This window comes from Tachyglossus aculeatus, chromosome 21 (assembly GCF_015852505.1).
Source record: "Tachyglossus aculeatus isolate mTacAcu1 chromosome 21, mTacAcu1.pri, whole genome shotgun sequence".
NCBI classification, from domain to species: Eukaryota; Metazoa; Chordata; class Mammalia; order Monotremata; family Tachyglossidae; genus Tachyglossus; species Tachyglossus aculeatus.
Window position 1 is genome coordinate 65,714,374 of NC_052086.1, and position 22,729 is coordinate 65,737,102.

The 22,729-nt window shown below is 42.3% G+C and overlaps 1 protein-coding gene across 1 annotated transcript in view; it reads left to right on the forward strand.

The window, feature by feature from the left end:
* Positions 1-22,729, forward strand: part of BAIAP2L1 (BAR/IMD domain containing adaptor protein 2 like 1) — a 99,083-nt gene that overhangs the window by 68,279 nt on the left and 8,075 nt on the right. Inside the window, exons 7-12 of the mRNA XM_038763952.1 lie at positions 473-625; positions 938-1,105; positions 5,404-5,551; positions 7,472-7,679; positions 8,615-8,692; positions 11,884-12,061. Of these exons, the coding sequence (XP_038619880.1) occupies positions 473-625; positions 938-1,105; positions 5,404-5,551; positions 7,472-7,679; positions 8,615-8,692; positions 11,884-12,061 (933 nt within the window). The remainder of the gene's footprint in view (positions 1-472; positions 626-937; positions 1,106-5,403; positions 5,552-7,471; positions 7,680-8,614; positions 8,693-11,883; positions 12,062-22,729) is intronic.

Genomic DNA, 22,729 nt, shown 5'->3' on the forward strand with positions numbered 1-22,729 from the left:
GAAAAGCCAGCATTATTTAGCAACAGATTGAATTTGAGAGTTGAAAGGCAGTGAAGAATCAAGGCCATGCCCCAACTTGTTTATATATATATATATATATATATATGTATTTATGATCTTGCAGAGATAATTCTTTGTACTTGAAATAGCCTGTTTACATGTCTAAGCCCATTTCTCATCCATGGCATTCTAAATGATAGGATGGATAATGAACCCACTTGCTGTATTTTAGTACAATTAGTCAATAGCAAATAGCTGCAAGAGTTGAGTTTTCAATAACTAAGGGCAATTAGTAGCACCTGGAAGCATTTGAATTTTCTCTTGAATCAAATGATGGTGATCTGTTAACCATCAAATTGCCCAGGGAAAATATGGGACACCTGACAGCCTTTAATCACAGAATGATCACCCTAAGGAATCACCACACTTCTATTATTGCCAAAATTGAAACTACTGTTATCTATTTCCCTAGTATGTGGAAACTGTCACTTCTCGGCAAAGCGATATTCAGAAATTTATTGCTGAAGGATGCAAAGAAGCTCTACTTGAAGAGAAAAGGCGATTTTGTTTCCTGGTTGACAAACACTGCGGTTTCACTAATCACATAAACCATTATCACTTACAGGTAGGTGGTGAGAGAAAATAGCACAGTATTGGTGTTGATATTTTAATTATAAATTATAAAAATTATATTCTTTAAACAGTTTATGGCACATGTTCTTTGAGAGCAGTAACTTTGACCAACAGTTGTGTTACTATAGAGAAAAAAGGGCCACTGTACTGAAAAATGTTTATTAAAGTATTAGTACAGGAATGTAGATATCATTGTAAAGTCAACCAAAGAGTAAAATAATCATTCTTCCCTGTCGTATTACTGAATTTTCAAAGATTGTCTATGTAATTATTTCTGTGGGGTTATGTTTTTGTTTGTTTTTAGTCTGCTGAGTTACTTAATTCCAAACTGCCTAAATGGCAGGAAACTTGTGGAGATGCTACCAAAGTTCCAGAAAAAATTATGTCAATGATAGAAGAAATCAAGACACCAGGCTCCACTCCAATTTCAGGAACTCCTCAACCGTCTCCAATGATAGAAAGAAGTAGTATGGTATGTGTTTCTCCTTCCACATGTCCCAAATTTTCTAGAATGGCTGTATTTCTTGTCTTCAGAGTTGGTATGACGCTTACTAAAGGCTCTGGCAGGGTAAGTTTAGCCCATGGGGCAACAAAGTATTCTCCGTGTGCTGTGGATGGACCTATTTGCAGTTTGGGAATCCTTTCTCATAGGACCCAGTGGGCCCTCTGAAGAAAGAGGAGAAAGATGATGTTTGACATCTTTCAACTCTGAATTCTAGAATTACCTGAGGGAGTAATCAAATATTTAGTCTCCTATTCTATCAATCAATCAGTGGTAATTATTGAGTGCTTACTGTGCCCAGAGCACTGTTCTAGGCATTGGGAGAGTTCAGTTCGATATAATAGTTAATCAAAAATAGAGAAGCAGCATGGCTCCATGGAAAGAGCATGGACTTTGGAGTCAGAGGTCATGGGATCAAATCCCGACGCTGCCACTTGTCAGCTGTGTGACTTTGGGCAAGTCACTTAACTTCTCTGGGCCTCAGTTCCCTCATCTGTAAAATGGGGGTGAAGACTGTGAGCCCCACATGGGACAACCTGACTACCTTTTATCTGCCCCAGCACATAGAACAGTGCTTGGTACATAGTAAGCGCTTAACAAATACTAACATTATTATTATTATAAATGAGTGCTTACTGGGTGCAGAGCACTGTACTAACCGTTTGGGAGGGTACAGTGCAACTGAGTTGATAGACACATTCCCTGCCTACAGCAAGCTCACAGTCTAGAGGGGGAAATAGATATTAATATAAATAAATTATGGCTAAGTACATGTGCTGTGAGATTGGGGGGTGCAAAAAGGGAGAAAATCATGGCAATGCAGAAGGAAGTGGGAAAAGAGGAAATGAGGGTATATTCAGGGAAGGTCTCTTGGAGGAGATATACCTTCAATAAAATTTTGAAGGCAAGGAGAGTTATTGTTATCAAGAAAGAGGACATTCCAGGCCAGAGGCAGGATGTGGGTGAGAGGTAGACAGCAAGATAGACAATCGAGGTAGAATGAGTGAGTTAGTATTAGAGGAGTAAAACTCACAGGCTGGGTTGCAGTAGGAGAGCAGCAAGGTGGTGAGGTAGGAGGGGGCAGGGTGACTGAGTGCTTTAAAGCCGATGGTAAGGCATTTGTTTGTGGAGGTGGATGGACAACCTCTGGAGGTTCTTGAGGAGTGGGGAAATATGGCCTGAACGTTTTTGTAGAAAAATTATCCTGGCAGCAGGATGAAGTAAGGACTGGAGTTGGGAGAGACAGGAGGCAGGGAGGTAAGCAAGAAGGCTGATACAGTAATCATGTCAGGATAGGATAAACACTTGGATTTACATGGTAGCAGTTTGAATGGAATGGAAAGGGTGGATTTTAGCAACTCTGCCAGCAGAGTAGGTAGATACAATCTCTTCCCGTAAAAAGCCTACAGGGGAGGCAGACATTCAAGTAAAGAACAGACAGGGAGAATGGTAGCATTTAATGATATAAATATATATCATATATATTTATGATATATATTATATATATGATGATGGCATTTGTTAAAGCACTTAAGTGCAAAGCACTGTTCTAAGCGCTGTGGGGGATACAAGGTGATCAAGTTGCCCCACGTGGGGCTCACAGTCTTAACCCTCATTTTACAGATGAGGTAACTGAGGCACTGAGAAGTTAAAGTCATTCATTCATTCAATCATATTTACTGAGCGCTTACTGTGTGCAGAGCACTGTACTAAGCGCTTGGGAAGTACAAGTTGGTAACATATAGGGACGGTCCCTACCCAATAGCGGGCTCACAGTCTAGAAGGGGGAAACAGACAACAAAACAACACATATTAACAAAATAAAATAAATAGAATAGTAAATATGTACAAGTAAAATAGAGTAATAAATATGTACAAACATATACAGGTGCTGTGGGGAGGGGAAGGAGGTAAGGTGGGGGGGATGGGGCAGGGGATGAGGGGGAGAGGAAAGAGGGGGCTTAGTCTGGGAAGGCCTCCTGGAGGAGGTGAGCTCTCAGTAGGGCTTTGAAGGGAGGAAGAGAGCTAGCTTAGCGGATGTGCGGACGGAGGGCATTCTAGGCCAGGGGGAGGACATGGGCCGGGGGTCGATGGCGGGACAGGCGAGAACGAGGCACAGTGAGGAGGTTAGCAGCAGAGGAGTGGAGGGTGTGGGCTGGGCTGTAGAAGGAGAGAAGAGAGATGAGGTAGGAGCGGGCGAGGTGATGGACAGCCTTGAAGCCGAGAGTGAGGAGTTTTTACCTGATGTGTAGGTTGATTGGTAGCCACTGGAGATTTTTGAGGAGGGGAGTAACATGCCCAGAGCATTTCTGCACAAAGATGATCCGGGCAGCAGCGTGAAATATAGATTGAAGTGGGGAGAGACACGAGGATGGGAGATCAAAGAGGAGGCTGATGCAGTAATCCAGTCGGGATAGGATGAGAGATTGAACCAGCAGGGTAGTGGTTTGGATGGAGAAGAAAGGGCAGATCTTGGTGATGTTGCCGAGGTGAGACCGGCAGGTTTTGGTGACGGATCGGATGTGAGGGGTGAACGAGAGAGCGGAGTCGAGGATGACACCAAGGTTGCGGGCTTGTGAGACAGGAAGGATGGTAGTGCCATCAACAGTGATGGGAAAGTCAGGGAGAGGGCAGGGTTTGGGAGGGAAGATAAAGAGTTCAGTCTTGGACATATTGAGTTTTAGATGGCGGGCAGATATCCAGATGGAGATATCTTGAAGGCGAGAGGAGACACGAGTCTGAAGGGAGGGAGAGAGAGCAGGGGCAGAGATGCAGATCTGGGTGTCATCAGCATATAGTTGAAGCCATGGGAGTGAATGAGTTGACCAAGGGAGTGAGTGTAGATCGAGAACAGAAGGGGACCAAGAACTGACCCTTGCGGAACCCCTACAGTAAGGGGATGGGAGGGGGAGGAGGAGCCCGCAAAGGAGACAGAATGAATGGCCGGAGAGATAATAGGAGAACCAGGAGAGGACAGAGTCTATGAAGCCAAGGTTGGATAGCGTGTTGAGGAGAAGGGGGTGGTCCACAGTGTCGAAGGCAGCTGAGAGTTCGAGGAGGATTAGGTTAGAGTAGGAGCCATTGGATTTGGCAAGCAGGAGGTCATTGATGACCTTTGAGAGGGCAGTTTCAGTGGAATGTAGGGGGTAGGAGCCAGATTGGAGGGGGTCGAGGAGAGAGTTGGCGTTGAGGAAGTAGAGGCATCGGGTGTAGACGACTCGTTCAGGGAGTTTGGAAAGGAATGGTAGGAGGGCGATAGGGTGATAACTAGAAGGGGAGGTGGGGTCAAGAGAGGGGTTTTTTAGGATGGGGGAGACGGGGCATGTTTGAAGGCAGAGGGGAAGGAACCAGTGGCGAGTGAGCGGTTGAAGGTGGAATTTAAGGATGGGAGGAGGGACAGAGCGAGAGATTTCATAAAATGAGAGGGAATGGGGTCGGAAGCACAGGTGGCCGGAGTAGCACTTGAGAGGAGGGAGGAGATCTCATCTGAGGATACTGCTGAGAAGGATGGGAGAGTAGCGGAGAGGGTTGAGAGCTGATTTGCCTGAAGTCACACAGCTGACAAGTGGCAGAGTTGGGATTAGAACACATGACCTCTGGCTCCCAAGCCCATGCCCTTTCCACTGAGCCATGCTGCTTCTCTGTGCTGTGGAGCTGGGCTGAATATCAAAGTGCTTAAGGGATACACTGCTAAGTGCATAGTTGATGCAGAAGGGAGGGTGGTGATATTCTGATAACTTTTGATGATTTTTTTTTTTTGAAATTTGTAAATTTAAATCTCTTAATGGAAATGCAAAAAAGTTCAGATCAACAAACATAAGGCTGCCACCTACCCTTGGCATTACAAGATATTTATTGGTTATAATTGCAGTGTATGTCCCCATCCCTCCCTGCCCACATTTGCGCCCCAACCCACCCACCCACCACCTCCAACATGCAATATAATGCTTTTGAGTTAGGATAGTCATTTCCTCATATTATTTAACTCAAGCATTCAGATGCATTATTTCCTAAAGAAAGGACTTTAGCCTCAGTTTCTGTGGAAAACAAATCCTTCTTCCATCCTGGGGTAGTTTGAATGTGAACTTTTAGGGAAGAACTACTTTTATTTTATTTTATTTTTAATCAGAGCTCGGGTTATGGGTGTCCTTGCCACACCTGGGGTTGTTAATAATACAGTTTTGGAGAGGGGGTGGACTTAAAATCCATTGCTACTAATATTCAACCAATGTTATTCCTTTTCTGATTTCATACTGTATGAATAACAGATCGGCAAGGATTATGACACGTTTCCTAAGTATTCACCAAAGATGCCTCCAGCTCCTTCAGCTAGAGCATTTACCAGTCCTTTAGTTGATATGTTCAACGGCCCAGCAGCAGTTCCAAAAACTTCAGAAAGGCTAAACCATTTGTCAGGTAAGGTATTTGTTTTGTCTCTTTTGAAATAACAATTGAATCTTTTGAATCCATATTGAAGTTATCTGTAATAAACATGTAAAAATCTAGGAAAATACCTGAATAAGAAATATGGGTAGATAACTGTCAAATCAAAAATACGCTCAGACCAAACACTGTGTAGTTTCCTAATATTTCACTGATGTTCCCAGCTTTGTAACCAGAGGGACTTGGGCAGTCAAGAAGGAAGTGTTTATAATAAGCACACTATATCCTAAAGTGTATTATTTGAAAATTTGATGGCTGTATTTTGGTTAACTTGTGCAGAGTAAAAATTCTGCAGTAGTGTCATTAAATGAAATGAAATTTGCCCCATAATAAGACAAATCAGAAGTTGTCTTATTGACTTACAAAATTGCAGTCTGCAAATCTGTGTCAGCAAGCTTGGAAATGACAATTAACATCTTCTGTAGCATCTGCTGCAACAGCATGGTCACTTTGGTTTCTAATGGATACTCTTTGGTTTTCTAATAAGCTGACAAAAAATGGCTTAAGTAAAAAATTCTAATCCATCATGGATCATATACTCAAGACTTGGTACCATTGCTATTCCTGGCACCCACTGGCTTGCACATTAAGAATTTAGTGATCCCACCTGACTCTGGTGCCGGCTTACCTTTCAGTCCTATTCAGGATAGCCAATGGGTAAAGGAGTAAGATCATGCAGATTTGTGTTTTAGAAGTGTAGGAGAGTACAGAGGTAAAGAGGATGAGAAATCTTGGGAATTTTGACCACTTGAGCAAATTCTGTTAGCAGAAAAGCTTTCTTCCGTCATCTACCATTGTTCAGTGTTTCATAAGTTAAGTTTTTAAGACAATTAAAATACAGTATGAAAGAGTGTAATTTTTCATGACAATGTTGCGTCGTAACTTATATTGGTCTAAAAGCCTTAATAAAAGTTGTTGGTTGTAGTTTTTTAACGTGCTCAGATACAACATAGGTTTTAAAGGTATTGATAATAATCTTCACTCAGAATGGCTAGCAGCCAGAAATGGTGCACTTGTGTATATTTCCATGGACCAAGTGTGCAAGAGAGTCTCTGTGACAGTCGCACTCTTGGATGTGATAGTAATCATAGTAATGGTATTTAAGTGCTTACTATGTGCTAAGCACTATACTAAGCTCTGGGGTTGATAAACTGATTAGACAGAGTCCCTGTCCCCCATGGGGTTTACAGTTTCACTATCAGTAATGTTTCCTTCTTACCAAAGGGCTACTCGATATGACTAGTAAGGAGTCAGTCTCTCCTTTCCTTATTGCTGTCATTTTACAGCAATGCACTTGATCAATCCAGACTTCGAGTGACACAAGAGTTTAATAAACTTGCCTTTACATCAAAGTGGCCTGGGCTACCTTTACATCTAAGTTGTTCAACTGCTATTATTCCAAGTACACTTTCTGACAGGAACAATGGTAGGGTCCCATGCTTAAAAAATGCTTTTTAATTATGGCAATTGTAACTGATGGTTGGATTGAGTCTTGTGCCTTTAATCTTTTGAGACCTTAACTTTTGGAAGTGATGAAAGGTAAGGAAACCTAGAATGAGAAAATATTTTCTTGTCAACTAATAGTAGCAGGTTTAGCGTCGCAGAGAAAATGGATAAGCCCAGAATGAGGCAGAAAATCATTTCCCAGCTGAATCTAATTGACTGAGAAAATCACAAGCAGATGAAACTGTGTTTGTGGTCTCAGGACCCTTTTAGAAGGGCTCAAGAGAAGGGCTTATATTTGCTTACATTTTCCCTCTTTTCCTCACAATCTGGTCCAGGTGACAGTGAACATTTAAAGCCTTTAAATGAATAGAGAGAAGATTGTTGTAAGAGATATTAGGTGAATTTTATTTTTTGGCTCCAATATTAATCCTGCTTTCTTTTTAATAGATAATTCAGAAGATTCTACCTTGCAACGATCAATTTCTGTTGCAACGGGATTGAACATGATAAAATTGCAGAAAGTTAAAACAATTTTCCCACACTCTGCTGGAAATAACAAAACTTTACTTAGCTTTGCACAAGGAGATATCATCACCTTGCTGATATCTGAAGAAAAAGATGGCTGGCTCTATGGAGAACATGATCTAACTAAAGTGTAAGTCAGTGAGTATAAACACACTAGTTTAAGGATGATCAGGCACATGTGAACCCAGGAATTTGGGACATTAGAATGACAGGCCCTATTAAAATGATTCCTATAAGAATCTCTTCAGTACTAAGGAATAAGCGTTGTTATTTTCCCTAAAGGATAACTCAGTTTCAAAACCTCTACTGATACATACAATATGTAGCTCTATAATCAGTTGATAACCAGTTTTCACTTTAAAACCAAGTTCTTCAGAACTCAAGTCTTTCATATTTTGGGGGGCCTTTAACTTCAGGTATGTGGATTTTGGTGGGGCTGTGTTAGTATACAGGCTACATAAACACTTCTGATCTATGCAGTCCTGTAAAGTTGAATTCTTTTTTTAAAAGAGGATAATTAATTTTTGGTTTGCCCATAAGAATGCAAGGTCAATGTGTGCCGTAGCCGTGTCACTATTTAAATTATCAGTATAGCTTGGAAATCGGCAAATGGTCATTACTGAGTTTTCCTGTTCAAGTAAGGCCCACTCTAAAGGACACCTTTCAACATCTGTCTCACTTGTCATCTCTGTCTAATCCCAGTTTTGCCACTTGTTTGCTGACCTTGGACAAGTTGCTTCACTTCTCTATGCCTCAGTTAGCTCATCTGTAAAATGGCGATTGACACTGTGAGCCCCATGTGGGACAGGGACTGTGTCCAACCCAACCTGCTTGTATCCACCCCGGCACTTAATACAGTGCCTGGTACATAGTGCTTAACAAATACCATTACTATTATCATTTGTTTCTGCCTGGGCAGCATCAGCAAGAATTTAAGTGTTTCTGGGAACACCTCATCTTCTGAAGCTTTGTGAGCTGTGCAAAATTTTTATGAATTAAACCTGTTGGGTTTACCTAAATTCAAATGAAAACATTAAGAACCTTTCCTGGTTTCTCCGTTTATAGGAGAGGTTGGTTTCCATCTTCTTACACAAAGGTCCTGGAAGAAGCTGATGCAGCAGCGGCGAATGTACCAACACCAAGGTAACAGCCAGCAGAAAAGTTTTCTAAAAGCTTTCACCCTCCTACTCGGAATCCTCAACGTGAAAGTGCAGTTGGCCTTTTTTATCCCCTCTGAGTCAGGCAGGTCACTCAACGTCTCTATCTGTCTCCCTGCAGGTCTGTCTCTCTCTTCCTTTGGACCTGTCTCTCTCTGCAGGCCTGCTTCTATATCGTCTGAAAATGGGGATTTAGACTGTGAGTCCCACGTGGGACAAGGACTATGTCCAACCCAATTTGCTTGTATCCACCCCAGAGTTTAGTACAGTGCCTGGTACATAGTAAGCGCTTAACCAATACCGTAATTATTGTTTAACTGCTGTTTGGATCTGTGTGGCACCCAGGGCCCCTAGGCAGCAGCAGGAAAGCAGTAGGGGAGAGGCCCATGCAACTAAGGGAGTCCTTCCCTGCCTCTGACAGTAGCCCAACATCATACTGCGGGTGCCGCTGCTCTGTCGCGGAGCTTACTCTTTGGTTTCTGTCATTCAGATGTGGGGTTGGCCTGCTGAATGCACAGCCTCCCCCAAATTGTAAGTCCCAGAAACTAGGCCCTGTAACAGCTGGCCAGATATGGTAGGAGGGGTGTTCTTCTCAAGAGGATGCATGTTTGAGAGGAAAACCATCTTGCCAGGGGAGTGGCGGAGTGAGAGGGAGTTTGTGTTGGGTATATGTTCCTCCTCTCTCCCTCTCTTATTCATTCAGTCATATTTATTAAGCACTTACTGTGTGCAGAGAACTGTACTAAGTGCTTGGGAAAGTACAATATAACAATAAACAGTGACAATCTCTGTCCACTACAAGCTCCCTCCCTCCCCTTACATATACCTGTGTATGTATAATGAGAGAGGGAGTCCCACTGTGTGTCTTGCCATGGGTGGAAAAGGCATTCCCACCATGCCTTAAGAAATCAGACCCCATTACCATGATTTACTACGAAAACAGGTACAGCAGCTCAATACGAGATGGGCCAACCCAGGTCACTGAGTAACTTGGGATCTGAAAAGGGGATATGAGGCAGCTCCTTCCCGAAAATACAAGCAGCAGCTTATGTCTCCTTGGCCTATGTAGGAAGCCATGCACCTGGCCTGCCCCTCCCTCCCTCCCCACCCCTGTCCAGTGCCTCTCTCCACACCAGAGAGCCATTACTGCAAGTAATAAGCTGGCACATATGGCCTGATGAGTCCCCTCATTAGCAGGGTTCCCTAGACTGCATGGGAGGTTCTGATGATCCGCCCCCGGCTCCAGTCCATTCCCGTCACTACTGTAAAGGAAGCCCCACTCTCCTACACAAGAGTGGGAAGGTGGAGAAACAGCCCAATAAATGCCTTCATCATAAAAACTTCCTGGCGTGCTTAGGTGGGAGGGAGTAGTTCTCCCTTTCCATCAGAAATGCAGGGACAGAGCGTGGGTCATGTAAGGAGAAAAACAGAAAGGAAGAGAGCAACAGTTTGACAGAAAAGATGAGGGATAGAAGATGGGGGGCAGAGGAGGGCACGGTAATCACAGAAACAGAGATGAAAGAATGACACTAAGTATTAAATGTAATAACTGAAATAATAATTATTATTGTTTTAAGCACTTACCATGTGCTAAGCATTGGGGTAGATACGAAATTGAAGGCATATGTGCCACATGTATTCACAGTCTATTTTATCTATTTTATGTTGCCAACTTGTACTTCCCAAGAGCTTAGTACAGTGCTCTGCACACAGTAAGCGCTCAATAAATACGATTGATTGATTGATCCCCATCCTCTAGACTGTAAGCTCCTTAGGGTCAGGGAATTAAAGCTCCGGTCTGGGAGTCAGGAGGATGTGAGTTCTAATTCCAACTCCACCACTTGTCTGCTGGGTGACTTGAGGCAAAATCACTTCACTTCTCTGTGCCTCAGCTACCTCATCTGTAAAATGGGGATTAAGATTGTGAGCTCCAGGTGGAACTTGATTACCTTGTATCTACCCCAGCGTGTGGAACAGTGCCTGGCACATAGTAAGCGCTTAAAAAATACCATTTAAAAAAAAACCCCTTTGTATTGTACTATCCCAAGCACATACTACACTGCTCTGCACATAGTAAGCACTCAGAAAATACCATCGATTGATTGATTTACCGATGAGGAACTAATCCCGGCTCTGCCACTCATCTGCTGTGTGACCTTGGACAAGTCACTTAACTTCTCTGGGCCTCAGTTACCTCATCTGTAAAATGAGGATTGACTGTGAGCCCCACCCTAGCGATTTGAACAGTGCCTGGTGCTTTGTAAGTACTTAACAGACCCCTTAAAAATAAAACAAACAAAGGTTCAATGACTTGCACCCACAGCAGGGCCAGTGGCAGAGCTGGGATTAGAACTCAACCAAGTCCCCCTGTCCTGTGCTCTTTCCACCAGGCTAGGTAATGTCAATACACGTAATAATGACTTTTTAGATGATTAAAATGTGCAGAGATGTGGAGTCATTGGAGATTTCTTTGAGCCTCCACTGTGGACCTTTCACACTGGTGAGCTGCTTTTGTCACTGAAGAGGTTCCTTGAGAAATTGCCTGCTCAATAAGAATTCCTCTTGGAGGAGGGGAATGGGAAAGGATACTGCTGAACTGGAACAAGTTTAATGTGAAAGCTAAATAAGTCTTCTGTCAAACCTTGGTAACAGGAACCTGGCAAAATCTTCTGCTCTTTCTACTCTGGCAAATGAAGCAGTGCGTTCTAACTTGTCAGTCCCTTGTGCTACGTTAGAAATGGCCAACGTGTACCTTCTTAAGATCTTTAACTTTTTAATGTAGTTAAAACCTACAACTAAAAGGAAGGGTGAGAATGCAACTGCTTCCTCCTTATATAGGGCAGTAAGAACAGCAAAACAAACCATTGCTTCCACCTGCCAAAGGTTTTGTTTATTTTCAAGACAGGTTATTTGTCGTCTCTTTTTATTAATTATAATAGATCAATTGGGAAGTACCCCAAATAGTGCAGGCTTTTCTTCCTTAACATTTGCAATTTCTTTCAAGAAATCATTAATTTTTAATATGTCTCTAGAAAAAAAACAAAGCCTAGGCATATATGCATTACCCCCCCCACCCCTTGTTTAGCATTTACATAAATTTATAGCATATTTATAACAAGTTTAGAGGGGGCCTGGGATCATGTTTAATATGAATTCTTTATTTTTTTTAATATTTAGCCCTGCACCAATCAGAAGTATCAGTACTGTGAATTTATCTGAAAAAAGTAATGTCATCATCCCACCGCCAGATTATCTGGAATGTTTGTCAACAGGAGATGCTTCAGATAAGAGGACAGATGCTTCCCAAAATACTACCTTCAAAGCACCAGTGCCCAAATCTGAAGTTACACCTACTGTGAGTAAAATTGTCCTCCATATGAGCTGTAATGAATTAACCTAAATAGCATCTGAAATTAGAAGCATTTCCAGTAAATCATTTGTTGATATCTTCTTGTCCTATGATAAAATTTTTCTCCACAAAGAAAATTATTCAACCCAAAAGTTACTTGGTCTCCTGATGTTCTTGGGATTAGACTCATAGGCATGCCTCAGCAACTTCACTTTATTCTGTTAGGAATCATTGTTATCTTTAGGGAATATTTTCTCTACCTATTCTAGATTTCCCCTCTTGATATACAGTATAATTTAGGTCATTCTTTTGTATGGCTGTTATCTCTTAAATGAGCACACATTATTACCTCAGGTCAGGTTTTCTCAGCTATAGATGAGGCTTTTTCATGTCATTGCTGCAGATCGTGCAGTTTTAATCCTTTGATCATTTATCACTATTCTTTGGATTTTCTTCCATTTAGCGATTCGGTTATTTTATAATTTGGAGGGAAGGCTCCAACCTGAAAAAAAGGCTTTCTAAGACATTGCTAAAGTAAATTGTTCTTTATTAATGCATTGCAGTTTCTGAAGTGTTTTAAGTATTACTTTTATATTTGCAAAATTCAAACCACTTGTCTGGGCTTGGGCAAGCCATAATCAGTCAATCAGTGGTATTTGAGTGCTTATTATATGTGGGGCATTGTAAGAAGTGCTTGGGAGCATATAATACAGGAGTTAGCTGACATGTTCCTTGCCCACAAGGAGCTTATGGTCACTTCTCTAGTTATATAAGAAACAGAATTGCAGTGTGATAGGTGATGGAAAGAAGGCTCCCTCGAACTTCTCTTTTCTGTCTCTCCTTCTATACTGTAAGTTTATTGTGGGCAGGGATTTATTGTAACATTGTACTCTCCCAAGTGCTTAGTACAGTGCTCTGTGCACAGTAAGTGCTCAATAAATATGATTGACTGACTGACTTGAAAAACGAGCAGTGGTGCAAGGAATCCTGGATCGGGATTCAGAACCTTATGTCACTTATGGCTATTAGGCTGCGTTTGCAGCTCAAGATAAAGCTCACATCTACCAGGTTTGGCTCATCAACTCACCAGAATATACACAATTGTTTGCAATTTGGTTTGACATCACAGTGCCACGCATAAAGCAGTGAATAAGACTTGGGCTGGGGCTGAAATGATGGGGCCACACTCCCCATGCCTGCCAAAATTATGCGTAATAATAATTATAATAATTGGTATTTAAGCGCTTCCTATATGTCTGACACTGTACTAAGCACTGGAGTGGATACGAGTAGATCAGGTTGGACACAGTCCCTGTCCCACGTGGGGTTCACAGGCTCCATCCCTATTTTACAGGTGAGGTAACTGAGGCACAGAGAAGTGAAGTGACTTGCCCCAAATCACACAGCAGACAAGTGGAGGAACTGGGATTAGAACCCATGACCTTCCGACTCCAAGGTCTGTGTGCTCTATCCAGTGCGTCTGATGCCCGTGAGTTCAGCCAGGGAGAAGAGGTTGCAGTGGCAGTCCTCCAGACTGGCCCCATTCACCACCCAGCTGACCGCTGTACTAATCTTTTCACTGTCTTACTTTACTTATTTTCCTCCTATAAGTTACGCCAGAGGGGTATTTTGAGAAACAACTGGTGAAATTCTTGTCACATGCTTTGCAAATATGCAGGTCACACAGTTGTCTTTCAGAAGTGATACTACATCTGTGTGGCTGTCTCTATCTGCAAAGTCTACAATCCTCTTCTGTCTGTAGGACCAAAACGCTTTATGCTTGAGTTCTACACCTAATGGGGTGTATCAGTCAATAATATTTATTGAGTGCTTTCTGCATGAGGAGCACTGTACTAAGCTCTTGGGAGAGCGCGTGTAACCGAGTTGATAGAGATGTGTTCATACCTTTATTATAAATGAGCCACTAAATGCCCACAGAGTCTAATCCCAAATAGTGATCTGTTTATTGATTTTGCTTACAAGAAATGGATATCAGTGTGTGGCTGCTTTAAGCTTTTCTTCAGTGGAGTTTGTAGCATTTCTTTTCCTTGCACCGGTTGAAGTTATCAATCAGTCAGTGGCATTTATTGTGCACTTATTCTCTGCAATGCACAGTGCTAAGCATTGGGGGAGTTAAAAGACATGATCCCTACCTTCCATGAAAATACTAGTTGGGGAGATAGATACTATAATATAAATTACAGGTAAGTGGAAGCCACGGAGTTTAAAGATATGTAAAAATAAGTGTTTGGTGGGGTGAGCTAAGAGTTTAGGGGAGAGGATTCAAGCGCATAAGTGATACAATAGGGAGCAGAAATAGAGTTAGAGAAAGCCTCCTGGAGAGTCTGGCTTTGAAGATGGGGCAAGTAGAGGTCTGCCTGATATGATGGGGAAGGGTGAGCAAGGGGTCTTCCCTGAGGGAAAGGCCCAGTGAGTAGATCAGTTGGTGTTAGAGGAGCTAAGTGTGGGCTGGGTTTTGTAATGGGAGAGGAACAAGGCCAGGTGGGGAGAGAGCTAATTGAGTGTCTGAAAGCCAGTGGTTAGGAGTTTCTCCTTGATGTGGAGAGGGCTGGACAATCCTTGGAAGTTTCTGAGGAGTGGGGAGACCTGAGCAGAAGGATGTTTAAGAAAAATAATAGAATGAAGTAAGGACTGGATAGAAGAGAGTTGTCACCGTAAGAGAAGCTGCCACCTGCCTTGCACCAGAAGTGTTGATAATGGCTTCCTGGCTTTTTAAAAAAAATTTTGAGCATTGGGGTAAAGCGAAAAATGGTAATGTGGGGTTAAGGAAAGAGGAGCATGGCCTTCTGAAGTTTTCTTCAACATTCTCTCCTCAACTTCTCTGAGCATCCCCAACAGTGCCCTGCTGTTGGGGGCAAGAATAGTGTGTCACTTCCACAGTGGCACCTTGTCCCACTCTCTAACCAAATTTGCATCTTGTAGCTCCTTTTCCTCTTCTTCCCAGCACTAATTTGAATATGCCAGGGCCCCTATGGCAACCAAATGCTCAGAGTAGGCCAAGGCATTCCAAAATGTGGGCCTTGACAGGAGAGTGTATAAGGAGTCAGGGAATGAGCCTGTGGATGGCAGGGGTTGTGTGATCCCCACATTTGTGGCAAAATGTCACATCTCACAACCTGCACCTCTAAGGAGTGTCCTCCCATGAAGTATGCATCTGGGTGGGGATGGGAATTGCCAAACCTTTTACTTCCAGAATAGTTCATTTGGGGAAAAAAATGGCAGGGGGTGAGGGATATAGACTAATGCCAACGCACAGGGATGCTCTGTGGATGAATCTAGCACTATACAACTTCTGTGCCTTCTGTGGTTTGGCGTGCTGTGAGTCATTTGTACTGGCTAGCCAAAGGATTGTGGTCTTGATTATTAAAAAAAGTATTCAAATAGGACGGACCATTGAATCAGTTAATCGTATTTCTTGAGCACTGACTGTGTGCAGAGCACTGTACTAAACTCTTGGGAGAATACAATATAATATAGTCGGTAGACACATTCCCTGTCTACTGTTAGGATGATGTATTGATTGATTTATCAATGAATGGTATTTTTTGAGTGCTTACTGTGTGCAGAGCACTGTACTATGTGGGAGAGCACAACATCGTCAAGTTAGTAGTTACATTCCTTGCCCACTGGCATCTTTCAGTCTGGAGGGGGAGGCAGATATTAAAGAAATTACTGATGTATACAGAAGTGTTGCGGATCTGAGGGTAAGGTGACTATCAAGTACAAATCTAAGTCTGTGGGCAATGCAGAAGGGAGAGGGTGTATTAGGGAAGGCCTCATGGAGGAGATATGATTTTAATAAGGCTTTGAAAGTGGAAAGAGTGGTAGTCTGTTTTACCTGCAGGATTAAACAGACCTCATTTAAAGCCATGTTTTATTCATAGTCGAGGAGGCTGTCTGAAATGGGCCACCCTGAAATGAGTCCTGAAAATGCTAGTCTCATATCCAGTAATGGAGTCCAAGTTGCTTTATCTGTTAAATTCATATTCAGGAATGTATCTTTGCCCTTTGGGGAATTTTTTTTTTTTAGTACTGCCCTTTTTGAGAATTGCATACAGGTTTAGGAAAAGGGACTTTTCCATTTGACCAGCAGAAGGTTACCATTCAAAGGGCTGGCTGACCACAGGAGAGGTAATTACCTCAGGAAGAAGTAAATCGGAAAAAGGGAAAACACACACACACACACACACACACACACAGAATTTGTTTAAAATAATGTCATTTTAGTTCCAACTGGTAATTGAAGAATGTACGGCCCCAGCCTTCAGAGAAACATAAACTCAGGAAGCACCGTCATAGCTTTCTGAACATGAGTGACAACAGAGGCATTGTTCATCAAAGGGAAGTCAGGCCTGTGGAACTAAGAGTGCTCTCTAGTAAAAGGGATCTCCCATAAAGGGTGCATACATCGCTAGAGGCAAAAAGAGCAACAATAAATCTCCCTGTGGGAGTCATTGTAGCTATGACAGGTGTGCAAAATGGACCATTTTTAATCTTAATTCTGTAACTGAGCATGTAAAATGGTCTCCTACGTAATCTCCGACGTCAGTGTTTTTCGATTACATTCTGTTCAATACATGATAAAAGTTGTTCCTGAGAGGTTATGTTTAATAAAACATTTTTAAAGTTCTTAGTAAATGTTTGGGTTTGATTCCAATTTAGTTTTCATTAAAACTTCTTAACCTGCCACATTGTAAAGAAATTTAAGATGGCAAGAAATGCTAAATTTAATTTTCAGTGAGTAAAAACATGAGAACATGGCACTCCCTTTGGTGCAAAAACATTGAAAATTGTGTGTCGCAAATGGTTGAAGTTTTGCATAAGGGAATGTAACTATGAAGCAGAGCAAAAGAAAAGGTATTTAAATTCTGGGGATGTTTATTGCAGTTAGGTTCAAAGTAGGTCTCCAAAAGAAATCTGGAGACTCTTCCCTCAAATTGATTTGATAGGCGGAACTCAACATTTGAGAATCAAATGTTGATGAGGATCAGGGTTAGTTGAGCTAATAAGTGCTTCCTGCATCTCACTCTTTTTTAAATTGTACAGTTTAGTTTACAACTGCTGCAAAGATTTTCTCCAGGTGCCTTTTATCTATGGAACAGAAACCTAAAAGTGTACGGTAATCTAAAGAAACTAATTGCGTATTAAGATCATAATCATTACAGCTGCATGATTAATTTCACCATTTTATAGGTTAGTAATGGATATGACCTAACTTTTGCTCATCATCCTAAACTCCCAGTAATAGGATTGATTTAGCAATGCAAACAGAACTAATGTATTGTTCTAAAATCCGGTTGCTATCTACAGTGAGGTCACAGTGATGTTTGGGATGACAGGCTGCAATTTCTGTGTCAGCAGACTATTATGACTAACCACAGAACATTGTTTTCACTTACAAAGTCAAACAGTGTGTGGTAATCAGGTTGCATGGGAGAAACTTAAATATGATGGAGACGTGTTTCGTATATCTCCCCAAGAGAGTTCAGAAAGTTACTGGCCAATTTGTACTTTGAGCTAGTGGTTTTTTGAAAAAACATTCCTTAAATTTTGGAAGGTTTTTTGGGGCATATGCCCATTTTCATTACGTACTTGTCTGTTTGAAATTTAGATGTATTTATGAATTGAAAAACTTAACTGTGGTTCTTTTCAGAGTAGACAGAGCTGATATGTGCATGCTGAATTAGCATTCACCAAGTTTGATCATTTTATCTGTAGACATCCTGAGCAGCCCGATCCTAGTTTTATCTATGAATTATCATCATCAATCGTATTTATTGAGCGCTTACTGTGTGCAGAGCACTGTACTAAGCGCTTGGGAAGTACAAGTTGGCAACATATAGAGACAGTCCCTACCCAACGGTGGGCTCACAGTCTAAAATTATAGACAATTTGTTCTATCCCGTGGTGTCAATTGGAAGAGGGTCGGGCAGATCGGTAAGTTTTCCCTCTATGTGGGTCCCCTGCGTCCACTAAATCCACTTCAGGGTACTGGTTTCAGGAAACCTCCTTACTCCCTCCCAGGCCCTTTCCCTCCTCCCCAAAATGGCTTCAATGGGGAGGAGCTTCTGGTTCCATAGTCCATGCTTAGAGCTCAGGAATGGTGCCTGGGGCCAGGGAAGAATAGTATTCCAGATGACATTGGCCAATCCAATTTAGCTTCTGCTCCCCAAAGCACATCACCTGGCCTCAGCAGTCACTGTTTACTTTAGGGAATCACCTAGGTTCCTCCTCATGACTGAGGTAATTGACTGGCTGTGCTGAATCACAGGTCATGGGTCAAGGCCACTCCCAGAAGGTAGTATGGGCCATGAGCTAATTCTCCGGCCCCTGGGGAGAGTCCTGAGGAAGGCTAGAGGGTTAAAAGGCTGTGAAGAGGGTTAGAAGCAGCATGTCCTTGTGGATAAGACACTGGCCTGAGAGACAGAGGCCCTGGGTTCTAATTCCAGCTTTGCCACTTGTGTGCTGTGTGTCCTTGGGCAAGTAATTTAATTTGTGCTTAGTAATAAGCTCTTAGAACAGTGCTGTGCACAAAGTAAGCGCTCAATAAATACGATTGATTGTGCCTCAGTTACCTCACCTGTAAAACGGGGACAAAGACTCTGAGCCCTGTGTGGGTCAGGGACTGCGTTCAGCCTTAGCTTAGCTTGTATCCACCCCTGTGCTTATACAGTGCCTGGCACATATCGAGTTCTTAAGAAATACCATTATTGCTATTATTATTATTGTTAAACTATTTCAGAAACCCTCACCACCATCATAACCACTGGAAAAAAAAACAGAATTGCTCATTAAGAGTAGTATGCCGCAAGCAAAGACAGAGCGGGTATTTTGAAGCTACAGCTTCAAACCTGTCATCAACAAAGATACCGTGATAGAAGTTACTCCAAAGGAAATAACCCCTGAACTTCTCCCTGTTTATACTAAGGGCTCCGAACCATGCCAGCCTCTGACACAGGCTGCAGCGGGTACACAGCCTACCTCATCTTTGGCTCAAGGACATGGTGAAGAATTGGGGGTACCTAGAGAAATGAAGGAAGAGGCTGAACAGATCATTTTTAAAAAAATTGACAATGATCCATTCAAAAGCTTATCCAGAATTGAGAACAAAGTCTTATTGTAAATCACCTGGAGAACAGCCATCCCGGGTTGCCAGCCAAGCCTAGAGCAACAGTGAGAAAACTTGTTAGGGCTCGTAAAAAAAATATTGAGTTTCTCCGGCAACAAAATACTGTGCAGTGAACACTTCACAGTAACACCCCACTCATCCTTATTTTCACCCCTTGGACTAAAATGTAAAGATCACCTAAGGGAAATGGAAAATACTTCAGCCTTAAACCCTAATACATGGAATTAATATCCACCAAAGCTTTAAAAGTCTCCAGGTACTTCATCAACAAACAACAAAAAAAATCAAGCTGCCTTTATATACAAAAGATATAAGTAACCTTAAAAGTGATTGGATTCCTGATTCATAAAGAGTGCTAATGACCAGGAAGCCAACACAATGGAATGGAAAAAAAGAACCCTCTCTAGATGATAAAAGTTAACTCTACCATAAAGTTGAATGCTTTTTCTTACCTAATTGGCAGGTACTTTTGAAAATGCTGCCAGTTCTCTGGCATTTATACCACCAGGACTTAAAAATGGGAAGCCTTTCCAAGATGGTAGCCATGGAGAAAAGAAACTTAGAGGCAGTGGAGTCAAAGAAGTAGAGCAGAGACAATAGGAATGTCACCCTTCTGCTTTCCTTTTCCCCCCCTCCTTCAACCTTAGCTGCTATAAGCAAAACTTTTCCCTTTTTGATTTAGCGTGGTCACTGAAAATTGTCAGAATTCAGCATTTTGAAGAGTGCCTTTTAGCATGAGACATTTTGAATGTAAAAAGTTACACAAAGTGCTGTGCTCACAGCCAGTAGGTGTTTTTTTTTTGTTTAATATTTACAGTTATGTACTCCCCAAAAGGGATGAATTGCTTTATATAGGACTCTCTCCACTAGGCTTGTCAATCAATCAAGTGTATTTTATTGAGCACTTAACTGCATGCGGAGAGCACTGTAATAGGTGCTTGGGAGAGTATATTACAACAGCAATGTCTCAGAATAATGCTTTTCTGGTGTCTGAAAATAGGCAGAGACTTAGTGATAGCTCTGAGATGGCAAGGATTCAGCATATACGATCTAGAAGTCCCACTGACAAGCCTTGTGACCTTGGATTAGTTTCTTATCCTTTACCTGTTTCTGTTTGCTTGTCTCTAGGCTAGAGATAATAATACCTATCTGACAAGGATGTTGTGAGGATGTTTATAAGGTGCTTTGAGAACTCAGATGAAAGGCACTATATCAAAGTATATTTACTTAGAGAAGTTTAGCAATATGTGGGAGAAATCATAGTTTATGGAATCTGTCTTTAAAATGAAGTATAAATAGGCCAGCAAAAAGAAATGCTGCATTTCACTTGACATCGAAGAAGCTGGAGAGATTCGAGAGGGAAAGAAACAGTACTGTTAACTGGGACAGAGGAAATAGTTAATTTAAAAGACTGGGCATGTCATAAAAGTACCAAGGACCCAACTATACATCTTGCAGAAGTTTTTATGCATAATGAAAGTCTGATTTGACATAATTGTATTTATTGAGCTGTGTGAAGAGCACTATACGAAGCACTTGGGAGAGTATGGTAGAACAGACTGAGCCCCCTTTTTCCTCTCCTCCTCCCCATCCCCCCGCCCTACCTCCTTCCCCTCCCCACAGCACCTGTATATATGTTTGTACAGATTTATTACTCTATTTTACTTGTACATATTTACTATTCTATTAATTTTGTTAATGATGTGCACCTAGCTTTACTTCTATTTATTCTGATGACTTGACACCTGTGCACATGTTTTGTTTTGTTGTCTGTCTCCCCCTTCTAGACTGTGAGCCCGTTGTTGGGTAGGGACCGTCTCTATATGTTGCCAACTTGCACTTCTCAAGCGCTTAGTACAGTGTTCTGTACACAGTAAGCGCTCAATAAATATGAATGAATGAACAGAGTTGGTCAGTATGTTTCGCTGCCATAATGGAGCTTACAGTCTAAGGGATAGACAAACATTAAAATAATTTACAGTTATGTGTGTAAGTGCTGTGGGACTGAGGATAGGGTGAATAAAAGGTACAAATCCAAGTGCAAAGGCATCACAGAAAGAAGAGGGAGTGAGGGAAATGAAGGCTTAAGCAGGGAAAGCCTCTGGGTGGTATGATTTTAATAAGGCTTTGAAGGTGGGGAGAGTGGTGGTCTGTCGGAGATGATCGGAGAGGGAATTTTTGGTCAGAGGCAAGATGAGGGCCAGGAATTGGCAGTGAGATAGGGAGGATCTGGGTACAGTGACTAGGTTGGCTTTAGAGGAGTGAAATGAGCAAGCTGGGCTTTAGTAGGAAATCAGTGAGGAAAGATAGGTTGGGGCTAGGTGACTGAGTGCTTTGAAGTTGATGGTAAAGCGGTTTTTGTTTGATGCGGAAGTTAAAGGGCAATCACTGGAGGTTCTTGAGGCGTGGAGTGAATGCTTTTGTAGAAAAGTGATTTGGGCAGCCAAGTGAAGTTATGACCTGAGGAGGCAGGGAGGTAAGGAGGTAAGGAGCCCGGGTGACAGTTTGGAACTTCCTATTGGCCTGAGGGGCTGAACTTTAGGAAGTTACTTGAAGATAAGACTCATGTTTCATAAAGGTGGATTGTAGAAAACAGGGACCTTTTTGCTTTTGGCTTTCTGTGGTGTGCTCTGGGTAAATCCATTGTATAAACCCACAGAATAATATGTGAAGGAAGTGCCAACTTTTTTTTTTTCTTTTGGCTAAATGAGGTATTGGCCCTGAAAATTGCACGTCAAAATGTATTTGAGGAATCTTGTTGATACCTAGCTGGGAAGACCTCAGGTTTCAACATAACCATAGTAAAATTATATTAGCCCAGGGTAAGGTGCTAAGCAAGCAGTGCGGGGGAGTGACCAAACCATAGTTGAAACTACCTTGTCGCTCTTAACTCGTTTTGTACTGTAATATATGTTGGCATCGTTGTGGTGCTGTTCTTTTTAGAGGGAGAAATATACTTTATAAAGGTCCAGTTCATGCATAGTACATAGACTACTTTTCAAGTTGGTTGCACTGTCAACTCTGTATACTGTGAGCTCATTTTGGGCAGGGACTGTGTCTGTTTGTTGCATTGTATTCTCTCAAGCGCTTAGTACAGTGCTTTGCACATGGTAAGTACTCAATAAATACCTCAGACCTGGAGGAAGGTTTCCGATTCTGGAAGTAAAGGTGATTCAAGCAGCTCAGCCCTGCTGCTAGACAGGTGCTCAGCTAGGTCTAGTTCCCAGTGCTTTGTTCAGTGCTTGGCACACGCCCAGCCCTCACACTCCGCTCTTCTGGGGCTAACCTTCTCACCGTGCCTCGATCACACCTGTCCCACCGTCTTCCCCTGGCCCACATCCTACCTCTGTCCTGGAATGCTCTCCCTCCTCAAATCTGCCAAAAGATCACTCTTCCCCGCCTTCAAAGTCCTACTGAAAGCTCACCTCCTCCAAGAGGCCTTCCCAGACTAAGCCCCCCCTTTCCTCAGCTCCTCCTCCCGTCCGCATCACCTCAACTCGCTCCCTTTGCTCTTCCCCCATCTC